The sequence below is a fragment of the Tachysurus fulvidraco genome, chromosome 10, assembly GCF_022655615.1.
Source record: "Tachysurus fulvidraco isolate hzauxx_2018 chromosome 10, HZAU_PFXX_2.0, whole genome shotgun sequence".
Taxonomy (NCBI): Eukaryota; Metazoa; Chordata; class Actinopteri; order Siluriformes; family Bagridae; genus Tachysurus; species Tachysurus fulvidraco.
In genome coordinates this window covers 24,967,367-24,983,432 of record NC_062527.1, presented here as the reverse complement: position 1 = coordinate 24,983,432, position 16,066 = coordinate 24,967,367, and the positions used below count along the sequence as shown (strand labels likewise).

At 41.9% G+C, this 16,066-nt stretch overlaps 2 long non-coding RNA genes and 1 gene segment (V, D, J or C); 1 reads left to right on the top strand and 2 right to left on the bottom strand.

Moving 5' to 3' along the window:
• The window catches only part of LOC113642202, a 74,386-nt gene extending 64,302 nt beyond the window's left edge, over positions 1-10,084 (bottom strand). Inside the window, 2 exon segments of the V gene segment in view lie at positions 9,532-9,826; positions 9,933-10,084. Of these exon segments, the coding sequence occupies positions 9,532-9,826; positions 9,933-9,984 (347 nt within the window).
• Positions 10,085-10,193: 109 nt separating this feature from the next.
• Positions 10,194-11,562, top strand: LOC125145734. Its single transcript, XR_007144168.1, has 2 exons — positions 10,194-10,253; positions 11,087-11,562. It is a non-coding gene; the product is annotated as an uncharacterized LOC125145734 (long non-coding RNA).
• Positions 11,417-15,192, bottom strand: LOC125145738. Its single transcript, XR_007144173.1, has 2 exons — positions 12,644-15,192; positions 11,417-11,840 (listed from the first exon to the last, which is right to left on the bottom strand). It is a non-coding gene; the product is annotated as an uncharacterized LOC125145738 (long non-coding RNA).
• Positions 15,193-16,066: the final 874 nt, after the last annotated feature.

Below are 16,066 nucleotides of genomic sequence, written 5' to 3'. Positions count from 1 at the left end.
AGAGGACCAGGAGGGCGGTAGACAACAATGATAACAAGGTTGATAGGAGAGGTAACTGAAATGGCATGAAATTCAAAAGAAGAGATGGTTAAATGAGAGAAGAGTAGAGGTTTAAAGCACCATTTCTTTGACAACAATAAATCTGTACACCCACCCCTGCCTGTTTCTCGTGGTGAGTGAGAGAAAGCATAGGCAGAGGATAAAGCAGCTGGTGTAGCAGTGTTCTGTGGGGATATCCAGGTTTCTGTTAGAGCAAGAAAATCAAAGGAGTAATGGGAAGTTAAAGCAGAGATAAAATCAGCTTTCTTTACCGCAGACTGACAATTCCAGAGCCAACCTACCAATAAATTATGATCCCCATTGAGACTTACACAACAGAGGAGGGTAGATGAGGTTATTGGGATTACGGAAGGAATACGGAAGGAGAGCTGTCTCGATTTGAAATCCAGGATGGACTTCTGTACTTTGTGGATAGCAAGGCATCCTGTAACCTCCACTCAATGAAGCTTCTCAAATTGTATGCGCCTACAGCCATGAGGAGGAGTTTGCTGGAATACTATCATGACCACCCGTTGGCTGGACACTTGGGAATGAGCAAAACGATTGCTAGGCTGAAACTTCGGTTCCATTGGCCAGGCCTATTGTCGGACGCTAAGCAGTATGTCGCCTCCTGCCCAACATGCCAGTTCACAAAGCCTAGCCAGAAAAAGCCTGCTGGTCTTATGATCCCCATTCACCCTCAGAGGCCCTGGGAATATACAGGTATAGATGTTGTGGAGCCCTTGCCATGTACTCCTGGTGGTAATGCGTACATTCTGGTCTTTGTAAACTATTTTTCTAAGTGGGTGGAGATTAGCGTAGTGAGAGAAGCCACTGCCCGGGTCGCAGCCAGCAAGCTGTTGTGCGATGTCTTTGCACGTTGTGGTAAGATGGTCGGTGCAGTGGCAAACTGGCAGCAAAAGAAATGGCAAAACTCTCGAAAAATCCAGTGAAGTGTCTTTTTATTTATGTGAGCCACCATTCTCAGACAGGTGTGAAAGAAGCCAAAGCAAAATTTCCATTGAAAAATCAAAATTTACCAAAAAATAAACAAATAAAAAAAAACTATTCAAAGTACAACTCAACACTTAACAAAACACAAAAGGGAATAACTAAATTGTTGGCTACTGTTCCAACCAACACCCCTCTCCCTCTGCAGCATTTCCTTTGTCTTTTAATCATCCTGGTCCCCTCCCTTCAGATTCAAACGGGCCAATCATAACACTCCATCTGTTAGCAACACTATGTTTCTAGATCTCAACACTTTACAAGTCACACCCAAAATGAAGTCTACCTGTAATCAAAGGCATTATCATTTAACAAAATCACTGAAATCTCTACATACAATACATTTATAATCTTTGCATGCTTGATCAGATGACTCCTCCCCTTCAGGATGCTATAACACTGGCTTCCTGTTCGCGGGTCACTCCCTTTTAGGCCTTTCCTGAATCGGCAAGACAAATATTTGGATGTTACTAGCAGTCAACATGGAATGTGCACCTTTCATGTGACTGCTTCAATAGTAAAACAAACAAAATAAAGAACTTGCCAAATTCTATTGGGTCTTTATTTAACTTAAACTGTGTGTGCCACATCACACACGTCACGGTGCCCCTTCTTGATCTCAGTCAGGGGGTCTCCTTTTGTCAGTGAGCTCTTTGATCATGTTCTTACCACTTTGGGGTCAGAACACAGACTTACAATGGCGTATCACCCGCAAACAAATGCAACGGAAAGGGTGAACTGCTCCCTTAAGACTGCTATACGTGCTTATGTTGGTAACAAGCATACAGCCTGGGATCGCTACTTGCCACAAATCTGCTTTGCCTTGAGGTCAGCGACCCATGAGAGCACAGGACACAGCCCGTCCATGTTGTTGTACGGTCGGATGGGATGGATGAGCCGGGGATCCCTTACCCTGAAAGTTTGGAATCTTCTATCAGGGAGGTGCATGATCATGCTAGGGCTGTGTTAGATGATAGCCATGCTAAGAGAAAACGGTATTATGATCAGAAGCGTCGATCAGTGTCTTATTCTGTGAATGACTTGGTCAGAGTTAAAACCCATCCTCGATCAGATGCCCTCGCTAACTTCTCTGCAAAGCTGGCTCCTTTATATTCGGGCCCTTACCGGGTCACACAAAAACTGCCGGATGTGAATTACCGACTCGTTGATGCGGATTCAGGTTTGGATGCAGGAGTCTTTCATGTGGTTATCCTACTGCTTTTTCATACCTGGGACTCACCAAAGGCTGTGGCCACCGATGACTCGGATGACATTTTATTTGACTGTTCTTTGTTTACGGAAATGCAGGACAATGATGTGTCCTTGCCAGATCTCCAGTGTGAGGCCAACTGTGGTCAATCGCTGGGTTCTGATGACCTTGTTCTTACTGACCATGTTGATGATGTGGATCGCATCCTCCCAATGCTCTGAGACCTCGCCGTGTGCCGAGGATCACCTCTGATTGGTCCTCAAACAGGTGGACGAATGTTTATCACACTAATAGAATGAATCTTTAGAGGTGTTTATTCTGATGTCCTGTGTTTGTGTGTGTTTTGAATCAGGGTATGCATAAGGTATATGTTATGTTCCATGGCTCAAATGTTTGACTGTTGTTACATTGTGTACGGTCATGTGTTCTGTTTATGGTTGATTCCCTACAATTTTTTTCTATTTATTTATTTGTTTTTTTTCTCTCTCTATGTGCGAGAATTGTTTTGCTACGCCACATGTATTTCTATGGGTCTGTTCACATTGCCTTGTATGTCAGTGTGTGCCTTTCTGTAACATGCCCTGTGGTATGTATGTGGTTGTTAAACTACTGTACTCTGTTGTGTACGGCTGAGGACAGCAATAAAATACCTTGCTGTTTCCCTCAAGTGTTTATTCCCTTTTTAAGTCACCTTGTTTTTCTCCGGGTCAAATCTAACACTCCGACCACGTTAAACTACGTTCAAGTTAAGACCAACTTTGATAGTTGATCTTGTGTTTTCAACACTAACCAGTGCAAGAACAAAGATACATTCCTTAGTGGGAGAGCGGAAGGGTTTCCTACGCAATCCGAAAACATGTGTCACTGAGGGACACGTACTGTACAACAGTATAATTACTTCAATATCCTGCACCTTTTGATAGAAGTAGGAGTGTTGGGTCATAAAAAAAACTAAAGATCACTCAGGTTCTGTGGTGTGAGACCATTAAGTGCTTTATAGGTTGATAATAGTATTTTATAATCAATGTGAAATTTGACTGGGAGCCAATGCAGTGAGGATAAGATAAGATCACTCACACCTGTTCTACGTTACCTCTAATTAGCACTTCCTTATGAAGTCCTGTGTTACAACAGTTTAGTCTTTAAGCTTCCTGTTATGTGTAATTGTGGTAATTAAACTGAATTAATCCACATTCACATGGTAGGAAACCATTTCTGAGTGTTTGTGATAGCGCTGACACTGAAGACTCTACAGTAATATTAGTCAGATTTTTAACAATGTAGAGATGTATATCTGTTACAGAGACAATCTAGTCTTTTGAAGATTTAAGGTGCTCTGAAGAGTTTGTATGATGTTTCTGCTCAGTGCTCTGGGTGGTGATGTGTCCGAGCTCACTTTGTCGATCCACTGAACCCTGCAGGACTGAAGCGGCAGCTGCTGTCAATCAGAGACGAGTTCATATGTGTAGGTTTCATGTGAGACATAAACTGATTTCTTAATTGTCCCTGATAAAATGTAGACAGTAAATGTAATGTGCAGATGATAACCCTGCTAAAAAAACAGCATTGCTGGTCGAGCATAAGGTGTGTTTTGCATGCTGGGACCAGCTTGGGATGGTGGTATGCTGGTCCAGCATTAGGTGCTGGGTGCTGGTTGCTGGTGTGCTGGCCGACCAGCCCGGGATGCTGGTGTGCTGGTCAACATATTTTGTCTTTTGGATGCTAGTATAATCCCAGCAAGACCACAACAAAAAACATTTGTTACATATCACATTTCTTAGTGCATATTCATAGTTAAATAAAGACCAAGACAATTTTCTAGAGAATTGCAATTCACTTTTTAATAAAGAAAAAGATTCTGGATATTCCTATAATTTACCTGGCTTTCTTATGTATAAGTTTGTTTAAAATATTTATAGGACAATGTCATTTGCCATCACACTGTAATATACACACATGCAACAAATAACGTTACACAATATAACCTTTACAACATACATTTTTGGTCTTAGCTTCCGCTCTCTCTTTTAGCGAGTAACAAGTAGTATGTGGTGGCGATGACCATGTTTTTTAAGAGGTGCTACCCGGAGTCGTTTGCCTTTAGACAACTTCTGCTCTATGTCTTCTTTATTCTCTGAAAAATTATAGAAACAAAATTAGAAACAAAACTATCTCTCACTCATTTGTTTATATTGTGCAGTGAGCGAGTTACGATAAAACAGCTACTGCTAAAGTTACATACCTTTAAGCATTAGTATTTGTGCCCTGAAGAAGTCTTGCTTCCATCGTACCCAATAAACCTTAGTTTGGTCAAACATGTCGTAGTTAAAGTCCTTAATTTCACAAGTTGAAACAACCGCCGTGCGGCCGTCATCCAGATACCTCACGTATGCAAACATTCTGATTCGCAGTGATCAGCAGATTCGTCATGTAGAAGAGGAAGCTTTTTAAGTACCCCAAAACAAAATCCTAATCACGGTGGCAAAAACATGATGATCTGGAACACGTGCACTTATACTACTGTCGATAAACACTGTAAGGTATATAATGTAGTCAAAAACATTGTGAGATTTATTTTTGGAAAGTGCAGGAACTACATTTACCTTCGTGAACATAGTTGCTTTAAAGGTTGCATAGCAACGCTGATGCTGGGTAATATCTCTTCACCGCTTTACTAAAAAAACTTTTTAATTGAGACAAAGTCAACATTTGTTGGCATTTGTTGGTTGGGATCTTCCAAGATGGCGCCGCAAATGGCAGCCTCAGTGCTTAGCTCCGCAGTGTTTGTTCTGTTTTTGTTAGTTTTTTCTGTTCTCTGCAAAGAAAACCCGATCAGTTTCACCAGAGATGAACTGCTGAACATTCGGCAGGTCTGTGAATGATGCAGTCAACATGGGACTGCATTATGTTCTGCAGCATCTAGACAGACCAGGGACTTATGTGAGGATCTTGTTTGTGGACTTCAGCTCTGCCTTTAACACCATCATCCCATCACTACTAGAGCCCAAATTAACCCAGCTCTCCGTGCCCTCCTCTGTCTGTCAGTGGATCACCAGCTTTCTGACAGACAGGCAGCAGCTAGTGCGACTGGGTAAACTCAAATCTAGCACCCGCACCGTCAGCACTGGCGCCCCCCAGGGTTGTGTTCTCTCCCCACTACTCTTCTCCCTGTACACAAATGACTGCACCTCTAATGACCCATCTGTCAAGCTCCTGAAGTTTGCAGACGACACCACACTGATCGGCCTCATCCAGGACGGTGACGAGTCTGCTTACAGACTGGAGGTTGAGCGGCTGTCTGTCTGGTGCAGCCTTAACAACCTGGAGCTGAATACGCTCAAGACAGTGGAGTTGATAGTGGACTTCAGGAGAAACCCCCCTGTTCTTCCCCCACTAACCATCATGGACAGCATTGTCACAGCAGTGGAGTCTTTCAGATTCCTGGGAACCACAATCTCCCAGGACCTGAAGTGGGACATTCACATCGACTCCATTGTGAAAAAGGCTCAGCAGAGGTTGTACTTCCTTCATCAGCTGAAGAGGTTCAACCTGCCACAGGATTTGCTGAAACAGTTTTACACTGCCATGAACGAATCCATCCTCTGCACCTCAGTAACTGTTTGGTTCAGCTCAGCCACCAAATTCGATCTCAGAAGACTACAGAGTGTAGTCCGGACTGCTGAACGAATCATTGGCACAACTCTCCTCACTCTCCAAGACCTGTACTCCTCCAGAGTGTGCAAAAGAGCAAAGAAAATCACTCAGGACCCCTCACATCCAGCACACTCACTCACCCTGGACCCCTCACATCCAGCACACTCACTCTGGACCCCTCACATCCAGCACACTCCCTCACCCTGGACCCCTCACATCCAGCACACTCACTCACTCTGGACCCCTCACATCCAGCACACTCACTCACTCACTCAGGACCCCTCACATCCAGCACACACACTCACTCTGGACCCCTCACATCCAGCACACACACTCACCCTGGACCCCTCACATCCAGCACACTCACTCTGGACCCCTCACATCCAGCACACACACTCACTCTGGACCCCTCACATCCAGCACACTCCCTCTTTGAACTGTTACCATCTGGTCGGCGCTACAGAGCCGTGAGCTCCAGAACGACCAGACATAGGAACAGTTTCTTCCCTCAAGCAATCCACCTGATGAACAATTAACACCATGGAACACACAACTCCTAATATTTGCACTATGTATACCTCAACTGCACATTTCATACTTGCACTCTGTACATACATGCATACATATTGTTTGTAATGTTTACTTCAACTGCACACTTCACAATTGCACATACAAATTGTATATATTGTATAATTATTTGCAGATGTATATTTCATATGTTTATTTAAACTGCACATTTTCACACCTGTAAATGTGTACATACAATTTCTTCTATACTGCATATGACATCCTGTTACACTGTGGAGATTATGGCACTAAAACAAATTCCTCGCATGTGTAAACAGACCTGGAAATAAAGCTGATTCTGATTCTGATCTTCTATTACTATATTTAATTTGTGGAGACACTTTAATCCCTAACGAACTTTTTTAAATGTTTTTATTCTTTGTTATTCAAAGCTTTTTGAGCTTTGTTATTTCAGTTCTTTATTCAAAAGAGGGAGCAAAAGAAATAACACATTTATAATTAAATATATTCCAATATATTGTGTTTTAATCTTATATTAATGTGTTACATAGAAACATACACAAGCAAAAATAAAGCTTGTTCCCATAAAGCTCATTCCAGAAAGATCACACTGGTTAACCGGCTACACCAGCCCCGTTGTGCTTGATAACACCATGACTCTGCTGGCAACCCAGATATACCAGCACTATACCAGCACTGACCAGCATTATACCAGCATGAACCAGTAAAAAACAGCATGGACCAGCATGGAATTTATGCTGGTTGATGCTGGATTTTTCAGCATGGAAAAGGAAATTAAATAAATTAAATAACATATAATACATTAATTAAATAGCATAAATTAACCCATTTTGTCCCAGATATCAGTTTTCTGCCACAGGAGCATAAAGCAACGAGACCCAAACAATGCTCTTTGGTTCATAGATACAGTGCACCATTCTGCTTCAGTACAAATGTGCAGATGTTGGAAATCTGGAAGATCTGATGAAGGTTCATGAATAAACTTCTTGTATGTACTGTTTTATAATTACTGTAATGTCTTCTGTCAACACATGACTCTGCCATGAAGTACTGCAAGGTAGGAGCTCAAAAGCACCAAGGTCTGGACATTAGAGACGAAATGACATGTGACTGTGTTTTGCTGTGGGATTTGAACAGAGGGACTCATGGTAGTGGTTGTACAGGATAATTGCAGGTATTCATGTCACAGTATATGATACACTGCTCTGACATCATCAAAGGGACGACAGGGAATGGAGTGTTGTGAAGGTGTTTTAATTCACAGCTGGATTACCAGGTCATGTGCTATGAAGTTTAGTATCAGCTTTCAAACTCAGGTCTAATGTAAAAAAAGTGTTAGCTGAACATCTAGGTGCAGATCTGTATCAGAGTAAGACACATAACATCTTCTGATTTATTCCTCACCACACTCTAACACCACACTGGTTAAAGTGGTAAATGACCAACTACTGACCTCTGATCAGGGTTTTGGCCTCATGGCAGCTCTGTCAAATATGCAAATGAAGCTCAGAGGTGAGAAAGCTGGACTTGACTACTGAGTAAGTGTATTGTGTTTGTTAAACCGTGTCATTGTGCTGCATCACATCGTCCTCCTCAGCACCTGCAGCTGCAGCAGTCTCACTCACTGAGGTTTTTGTACGACGCTCTAACACTGTGTGAACGGAGAAGTTTTGAATGTGTTGTAATGATCAGTTAGACAGTAATAATCTCCAGTATCTTCAGTCTGGACTCCACTGATGGTCAGAGTGAAATCAGTTCCAGATCCACTGCCACTGAATCGATCTGGAATACCTGATGCTCTAGTACTAGCCCAATAGATCAGCCGTTTAGGAGCTTCTCCATGTTTCTGCTGAAACCAGTACAAACAGTCATAACTACTGCCACAGTCATTATCAACGGCAAGATTAGTTTTACAGCTGATGGTGATTGTGTCTCCTGGAGAAACAGATTTCACTGCAGCACTCTGAGTCACAACGGCCTGACTTTGGGATCCTGAAAAAGGAGAAGGATGAAGAAATGTAGGTAAGATAATTATTAGATGTTGAATAAATTTCACTGAGTGAAATCTTACCTTGAGCACAGAGGAGCAGTGTGCAGATGAAGACGCTGATGAAACTCGTGGTTTCTGTGGGTGAAGTCGCTGAGCAGCAGCTCTCAGTCATGAAGCGTTAAAGTCACAGGGCTATAAACACTCACAGGGCACTGAAGCATTAGCTGATAATGCAAAGTGGAACCTCTCGCTATGGAAATGTGTGTGTGTGTGTGTGTGTGTGTGTGTGTGTGTGTGTGTGTGTGTGTGTGTGTGTGTGTGTGTGTGTGTGGTCACTGTAGTGTAACAGGTTTTTGTACCATGAGTGTATCACTGTACTGATTATTGAAGACGTTGATGTTTCCAGCCTGGACTCTTAATAAGCAGAAAAAAGTTGAACATCTGGTGAAAGTTCTGTTCTATTCTGAGATAAAGAGGATCACTCATCTGTCTTCATGTAAATCTCTCTCTCACTTCACTGATCTCTCTCTCTCTCTCTCTCTCTCTCCCTCTCTCTCTCTGTTTCACTGCTTTAACTGCTTTTATTTATCTGGGTTGGTTGGGGGAAATTTTCCAGGTATGGATGAAATGATATACACCACTTTATCAGGACCCTTCACCTGTGTTCACCTGCACATTCATCCAGTTATCCAATCAGCCAATCATGTGGCAGCAGCACAGTGTATATAATCATGCAGATTTAGGTGAAGAGCTTCAGTTAAAGTTCACAGCGAACACCAGAATGGAGTAAAAGTCTGATGTCTGTGACTTTAACAGTAAATGGTTGTCGGTATCAGATGGGCTGGTTTGGGTTTTTCAGAAACTGCTGATCTTCTGGGATTTTCACACACAACCATCTCTAGTGTTTTTACAGAAACATGAAGAAAATTATTTTTGAAACATGAAGATGTTTGATGATGTTCAGTGGAGTGCAGCTTTAGCAGCTGTGCAGCTGTTCTCAGATCAGTGTGTGTTTCTGAGTCAGAGCACTTCCTCTACAGCTCAGGGAGGTTTTTGTACGACGCTGTAACACTGTGTGTACGGTAAGCTGCTACACTGCTGACAATAATAATCTCCTGCATCTTCAGACTGAACTCCAGAGATTTTTAGACTAAACTGTGTTCCAGATCCACTGCCACTGAAACGATCTGGAATCCCAGACTGACGAGAAGATGCAGAATAGATCAGGAGTTTAGGAGCTTCTCCAGGTTTCTGCAGGTACCAGGCGAGGCAACTGCCAACACTCTGACTCGTACTACAGGTGAGAGTAACAGATTCTCCTGGAGAAACAGACTGAGATCCTGGAGACTGAGTCAGGACGATTTCCCCAAAAGACTCTAAAGAAAAGGATGCAGAGTTAAAATAATGGAAACAGATGTAGTAATGAGTGTGAGAGTGATGTGATGATGTGTATGAATAATAAAAGTAAAGAGAATGTCTCACGGTGAGCGAGGAGTCCCAGTGTCCCCAGCAGGAGATTCAGTACCATCATCATTGTGCTGCGTGTCAGTGGCTCTGAAAGGACTGAACACACTCTGATCAGCACTACAGCTCTTAAAGTGTGTGTAGCAGTGACACAGAACACATATGCAAACACCACAAGTGTGTGTGTGTGTGTGTGTGTGTGTGTGTGTGTGTGTGTGTGTGTGTGTGTGTGTGTGTGTGTGTGTGGTCACTGGAGTGTAACAGAGGTTTTTGTACGACGGCTTCATTAGAATGTATCACTGTGGTTCACTTTTGGTGGAGGAACCAAACTCATCATCAGTAAGTCTCTCTTCTTTATTCAACATTCCATTCATTTATTTTTGTTGTTCATCAAAATATTAAAGTTTAGACAAATAGAAAAATGTGGACATCATAAAGAATTTCTGTTTGTTTATTCATTTATTCATTTGTATGTCTTTATAATTTGGAGATAAGGAATGTGGAGTATGTTTTGATGATGAGACAGTTTCAGTAAAATAAAAATAAGAGAGAGGAAATTAAAAATCAGGAGTTAGCTGTTAGCTGAATAAGTAGACAGTGTGTTCATCAGTAAACAGCACTTTCACATTCACAGCTTCTGAAGTTCATATTGTGTGCTGTGAAGGACATGGTAGAAAACTTCATCCTGTGTCTGTTAGCCTTCTGTCATGTTACTGATGGACTGATTTTGAATCTGGAAACAAAGATAAACAGTGTGTAGAAAGGTGGATGTGGTGTGATGTGGTTATTTCCATCACTGAACTGATTTCTCAGCCTCTTTGCCAGATATGTGATTTGTGTAATGGAGTAAATCTTCTTCTCTGGAAACTCAAAGGGAAGGTGTGATGTTTTCCAGCCCTGACTGTGTGGAATATCAGTGTATTTCCATCAGCAGTGGATTTATTTTTCTGTAGCACTACATGTACAATAACAGAAGGACTCAGGAGGACTGGAACACACTCCCAGAATCAAGGCCATCAAAGTCCGAGTGTCTCCACAATAGAAGGAGGAACTAGGAAATGTTTTCCTGCTGAGTAGTTCTACTGAAGTGCAGTGATGTGAAGAAGCAGTAATGAGTAAATGTTGTGTAAGTGTGTGTAAAGGTGTGTTTATTGTGTGTTTGTGGTCTACAGAAGGTCCCACGGTGAAGCCCTCCGTGTCTCTGCTCCCTCCCTCCTCTCTGCACCAGTCTGAGGAATCGGCCTCGCTGCTCTGCCTGCTGTCTGCCTACTCTCCACAGGGGGCGTCGGTGAGCTGGACGGTGGACGGCTCGGCGGTGAATCACGGTTTCTTGACCAGTGCAGAAGAACAGAAGAAGGACGGTTACACACGCAGCAGTACCCTGACCCTCAGCCAAGCACTCTGGGAAAAGGGGGAGGAGTTTGTCTGTACGGTCTCCCACGAGGGCGTGGATCATCCGGTCACGTTCAGAAAGAGCCAGTGTTAAGGCGAACAGCTCCAAGATAGAACTGAACACTGAGCTGCTTCCACATCCATCTACAATAGAGTTTCAGTTCTACACAATGCTGACATTTCTGTCTTTACTCTCTTCACTGTCCTGTTGCTCTTCCTGTAGTTTTGCTCTGCTGAAATAAAGCTTCATTTTGGACATTGTGTGTTCTTTTCTTGGAGTTAATAGTCATTATCAGTGTGAGGAGAGAGTGTGTTTAGCTGTAGATTCAGGGCTGTGTGTTGTGCTTCAGTGAGTTTGGATGAAGAAAGTTGAACATCTGGTGAAAGTGCTGCTCTATTCTGGGAGAAAGAGGATCACTCAGCCGTCTTCATGTAAATCTCTCTCTCACTTCACTGATCTTTATATTATTGTGTGGCTCAGTTCTGCTCTCCCTGATCCATTTCAGTCTTAATCAGAGCAGGGCTGATGTGACTCTAAAAGTAATATTATAATAATCGTATTTAATGCATCATTTCCAAAGAAACACTTTATTATAAAGATAATTGTAGTGTCTTGTGGAAGAGATTTCAAAATAATATCAGTTGTATGATGCGATTAGATTTAATCTATTACCTTCTTCACCACTAGAGGTCTGACTGACTTCCTCTAGTGTAGAGGAAAATTTCACAAATATGTGCATAGTAAGATGCAGTTATAGTTAAAAACTTGTGATCAAGACAGCAGTCATTGGCTGGGATAGATAGATAGATAGATAGATAGATAGATAGATAGTTAGATAGATAGATAGATAGATAGATAGATAGATAGATAGATAGATAGTTAGATAGATAGCCTCTCACACAATCCTCTTTGTCGCGAGTGTGATACCCCATATCTAACCAGTATAGAAATCTCACACTGTGCTTGGGAGGAACTGGTGATGGGTCTACTACACTACAGTAGATTGTTAACTTAGCAATGTGTCTACAAGTGCAGTATATCTGGCTAGTATGTCTCTCACTTGGAACAAAAGGTCAGGTTCACTTGCTATGTAGCAGTGCTGCTAATGCAAGCTCAGTCTCCCATGTACCATATAACAATAGCTGTAAGTCAATGTACACTTGGCTTCAATGTCCTGTGAGATTTACCATAACATTCAGACATATACTGAGCATGGAATAACAAAAAACATTTATTACCAAACAGTGCTTAGCATCATTAGTACAGACTCCATCTCATTGTGGTGAAATGAACCAACAGCACTCAATAAAATAATGATAAAATAAGACAATAGTACCTGGGATTTTTTTTCACCTGTCTATGGTACCAGAACGTTTTACGCGTGTTGGAGTTCTCCGCAATCCTGTATCAAATGTTTTGTGTGTACTCACAGTTCTTAGAGTCTGAAACCCTGCATCAAAGTCCTGGATCAGTTCCAAGAACACCCCCGGCCACTCCCCCGAGGGGCGTTCTCTGCAGTCAAAGTCAGTCAAGTTTATTTATAAAGCACTTTTTTTTAAAACAAGTGTTTGTCAAAGTGCTGTACATACAAAAAGGAAACATGATTTATTAATACAAACACACAAATAAAAGAAAAACACTTAAGACACAATAAAACAATAAAAGAAAGCAGCTCTCACATGGCATCGAACGCCACAAAGAAAAAATATGTTTTTAGGCCAGATTTAAAGACCTTGCTCGGTCCCCACTGCTCCTCAGTTTTACTCTTGGAACAGCTAAAAGCAAATGGTCAGCAGACCTTAGTGCTCTTGACAGAGCATACAGATTAATCAAATCTGATAAGTAACTTGGCGCTGACCCATTAAGAGATTTAAAAACAAGCACCAATATTTTCAGATGATTTATAATAGACAGGAAGCCCGTGAAGGGACGCCAGAATGGGAGAGATATGTTCCCGCTTTCGTGCCCATCAATAGGCGGCTGCCACATTCTGGACCATTTGCAGTCTGGAGAGAGAGGCCTGATTAATACCTAAATAAAGGCTTTTACAGTAATCAAGCTGACTTGAGATGAAAATATGCACAACTCTTTGAAAGTCCTTAGAGGACAGGAAAGGGTTCACCTTGGTGAGTTGTCTCAATTGGAAAAAACATGATTTAACTACTAAATTAACCTGTTTTCCAATTTAAAACCACAATCCATAACAACGCCCAATTTTTTTTTTACAAAGGGCTTCACATATGGATTCAGCTTACTTAGGTTTAGGTCTACTGACTCACAGGTTCCCCCTGGCGTAAAACAACAACACTTCTGTTTTTATTAAAATTGAGGAAATTTAGTGCCATCCAGGTCTTCATTTCTTCAAAACACTGTATTAGAGGCGATAGAGAGCAGGTATCTTTACGTTTCAAGGGCAAATTTCCTAAAAATATGCCCCAAAGGGAGCATACACAAGGAGAACAGAATAGGCCCCAAAATGGAACCCTGGGGGACCCCACATGTGAGTATGGCAGTTGAGAAGACATAGTCTCCAAGATAAACTGAAAAAGTTCTTTCTGCCAAATAGGATTTAAACCATTCCAATGCAGTACCCTTAATACCAACACATTGTTCGAGCCGTGAAATCAAGATATTATGGTCAACTATATCAAATGAAGCCAAAAGGTCCAGTAAAATTAAGATAGCGCAGTCAGTGACAAGTAGTAAGTCATTAAAAACCAGACTGCTTTAAAACCAGACTGAAATACTTCATGAATACCATGTAAATCTAAAAATGAGTTCAATTGTCCAAATACAACCTTCTCCAATAGTTTGGATAGAAATGGGAGTTTTGATGGTCCACATGAGGATGGTTTTATTTTAACAAAGGTCTCTTTCAGTGAATCAAGTGACACCGACTCAAACTGATCAAAAACAGCAGAGCACTCTGTGGAAATGGATGAAAAAGATGAAGGGAGCAAAATATTAGCTCTAACAGCCTCAATCTTGTCAATGTAAAAGTCTAAAAGGTTCTCACATCTCAACTGAAGGCTCTAGGCAGGCTGCTTGGGGAGTGTTTAAAACTGAGTTAATTGCACTAAATAGCACAACTGGCTTGTTTGAGTTATTACAGATGACACTAGAAAGATACTTTGATTTCTCAGATTTAACAGTTTTTTGGTCTTTAATCAGATTCTCCTTTAAAATATCAAAGGAAATCTGCAATTTATCCTTCTTCCAGAGGCGTTCCGCCCTTTTACACTCGAGCCTTACAGATTGAGTCGTTGCGTTCAGCCATGGTTGAGTTCTAGGTTTTGCTCGAACCATCTTAAAAGGAGCCACAGTATCCAAGATATTAAGACAAGTAGAAGAGAACAAAGAAGTCAGATCTTCAGTGTTAAGGCTGTATGAAGACCTTGAATAGTCATCGTCAATAGAATTAAAAGTCTTTGAGAATGATTGAACGGTTGAAGAATTAATTGTTCTATGGCGACGGGTTGGAGCAGACACTTTATAATCACAGTTTTAATGATGCATCAACTGATGCTAAGCTAGGGCACATCATCAGTGATGTTGCTGATTGGGTGTTTTTCGGGTCTTTCGAAACATCAGACACACTCCTTCAGGTGACCCAACTGAGGTTGATCAAGCCTCAGCTTGTGCCCTAGCAGCATTTGTCCACGGCTCTTCTCTTTTTATCCAGAGCCACCTCAAAAACCTCTCTGCAGCCTCTGTGCTATTGCAGATAGCCCTTCTTCTTCTCTCACCCGTGATGCTGAGTGCAGTGTAGGCCCTGCAGAGGGACTGCCCTGCAAAGCCTCTGCACCCCACCTCCACAAGTAAGCACCTTGCCTTCCAGCCTTGGTTATGGCAGTCGTTGACAAGGCCTTCATATTTCACCCTCTTCCGCTCAAAAGCTTCATCCATCCGATCCTCCCATGGCACAGTGAGTTCCAACATGACCAGGTCCTTTGTTGTCTCAGATACCAAGACAATGTCAGGTCTCAAGGTGGTACTGACGACATGCTGGGGGAACTTAAGTTGTCTACACTAGTCCACTTTCAGGTACCAATCCTGTGCAGTGTTCAGAAGCCCTGATGTTACTCTGGCAGGTCTTTCTGGTAATACATATCTCGAAGAAAACAAATAAATGATCAGAGAAAACAGCATCACCGTATAACCCCCTGCCCCCTACAGAGGCAGGTAGCTATACATGTGAAAAATGGGGTAGGGCTATGAAGTATTAATTTTACACTAATTAGAAAGATCTTAATGTATTTCCCAGGAATTACCACAACATAAATCTTTGAATACTGGCAGCAGAGAATGGTTATACCAGTCATTTCATATCGGAAAGTCCCATCCCCGTTATGAGGAAAAACCCTGCACACCCAAATGTTCAAGTAATCCACAGTTAAAAGCCCACAAACCCAGATCCTTGTATTCGGGATACCGATCATCCTCACCGCAAAAGCAACACTAGCGCTTTATTGGGAAATGTTCTTGATATCCATGAAAGTAGAGCCTTTTCAATTCATGTAGATCCAACATCAGATGCAAAGTAGCATTCAAAAAAGTCCATAAAATTAAACTGGAAACAAAGTTTTTCAATCAGGACTCCAAAAGAAATGATTCAAAGGAACTAGAGCAAAACCATGCTTCCCTCTTCCAAAACAAATCTCTCTTCTTCTACTCTACTACCTGGTTAAATACTTCAGGTTTCTGCTCTCAGCTGCCTTCTAGTGGACAGTAGGAAAAACAGGTAACAGGTAACCGTTAC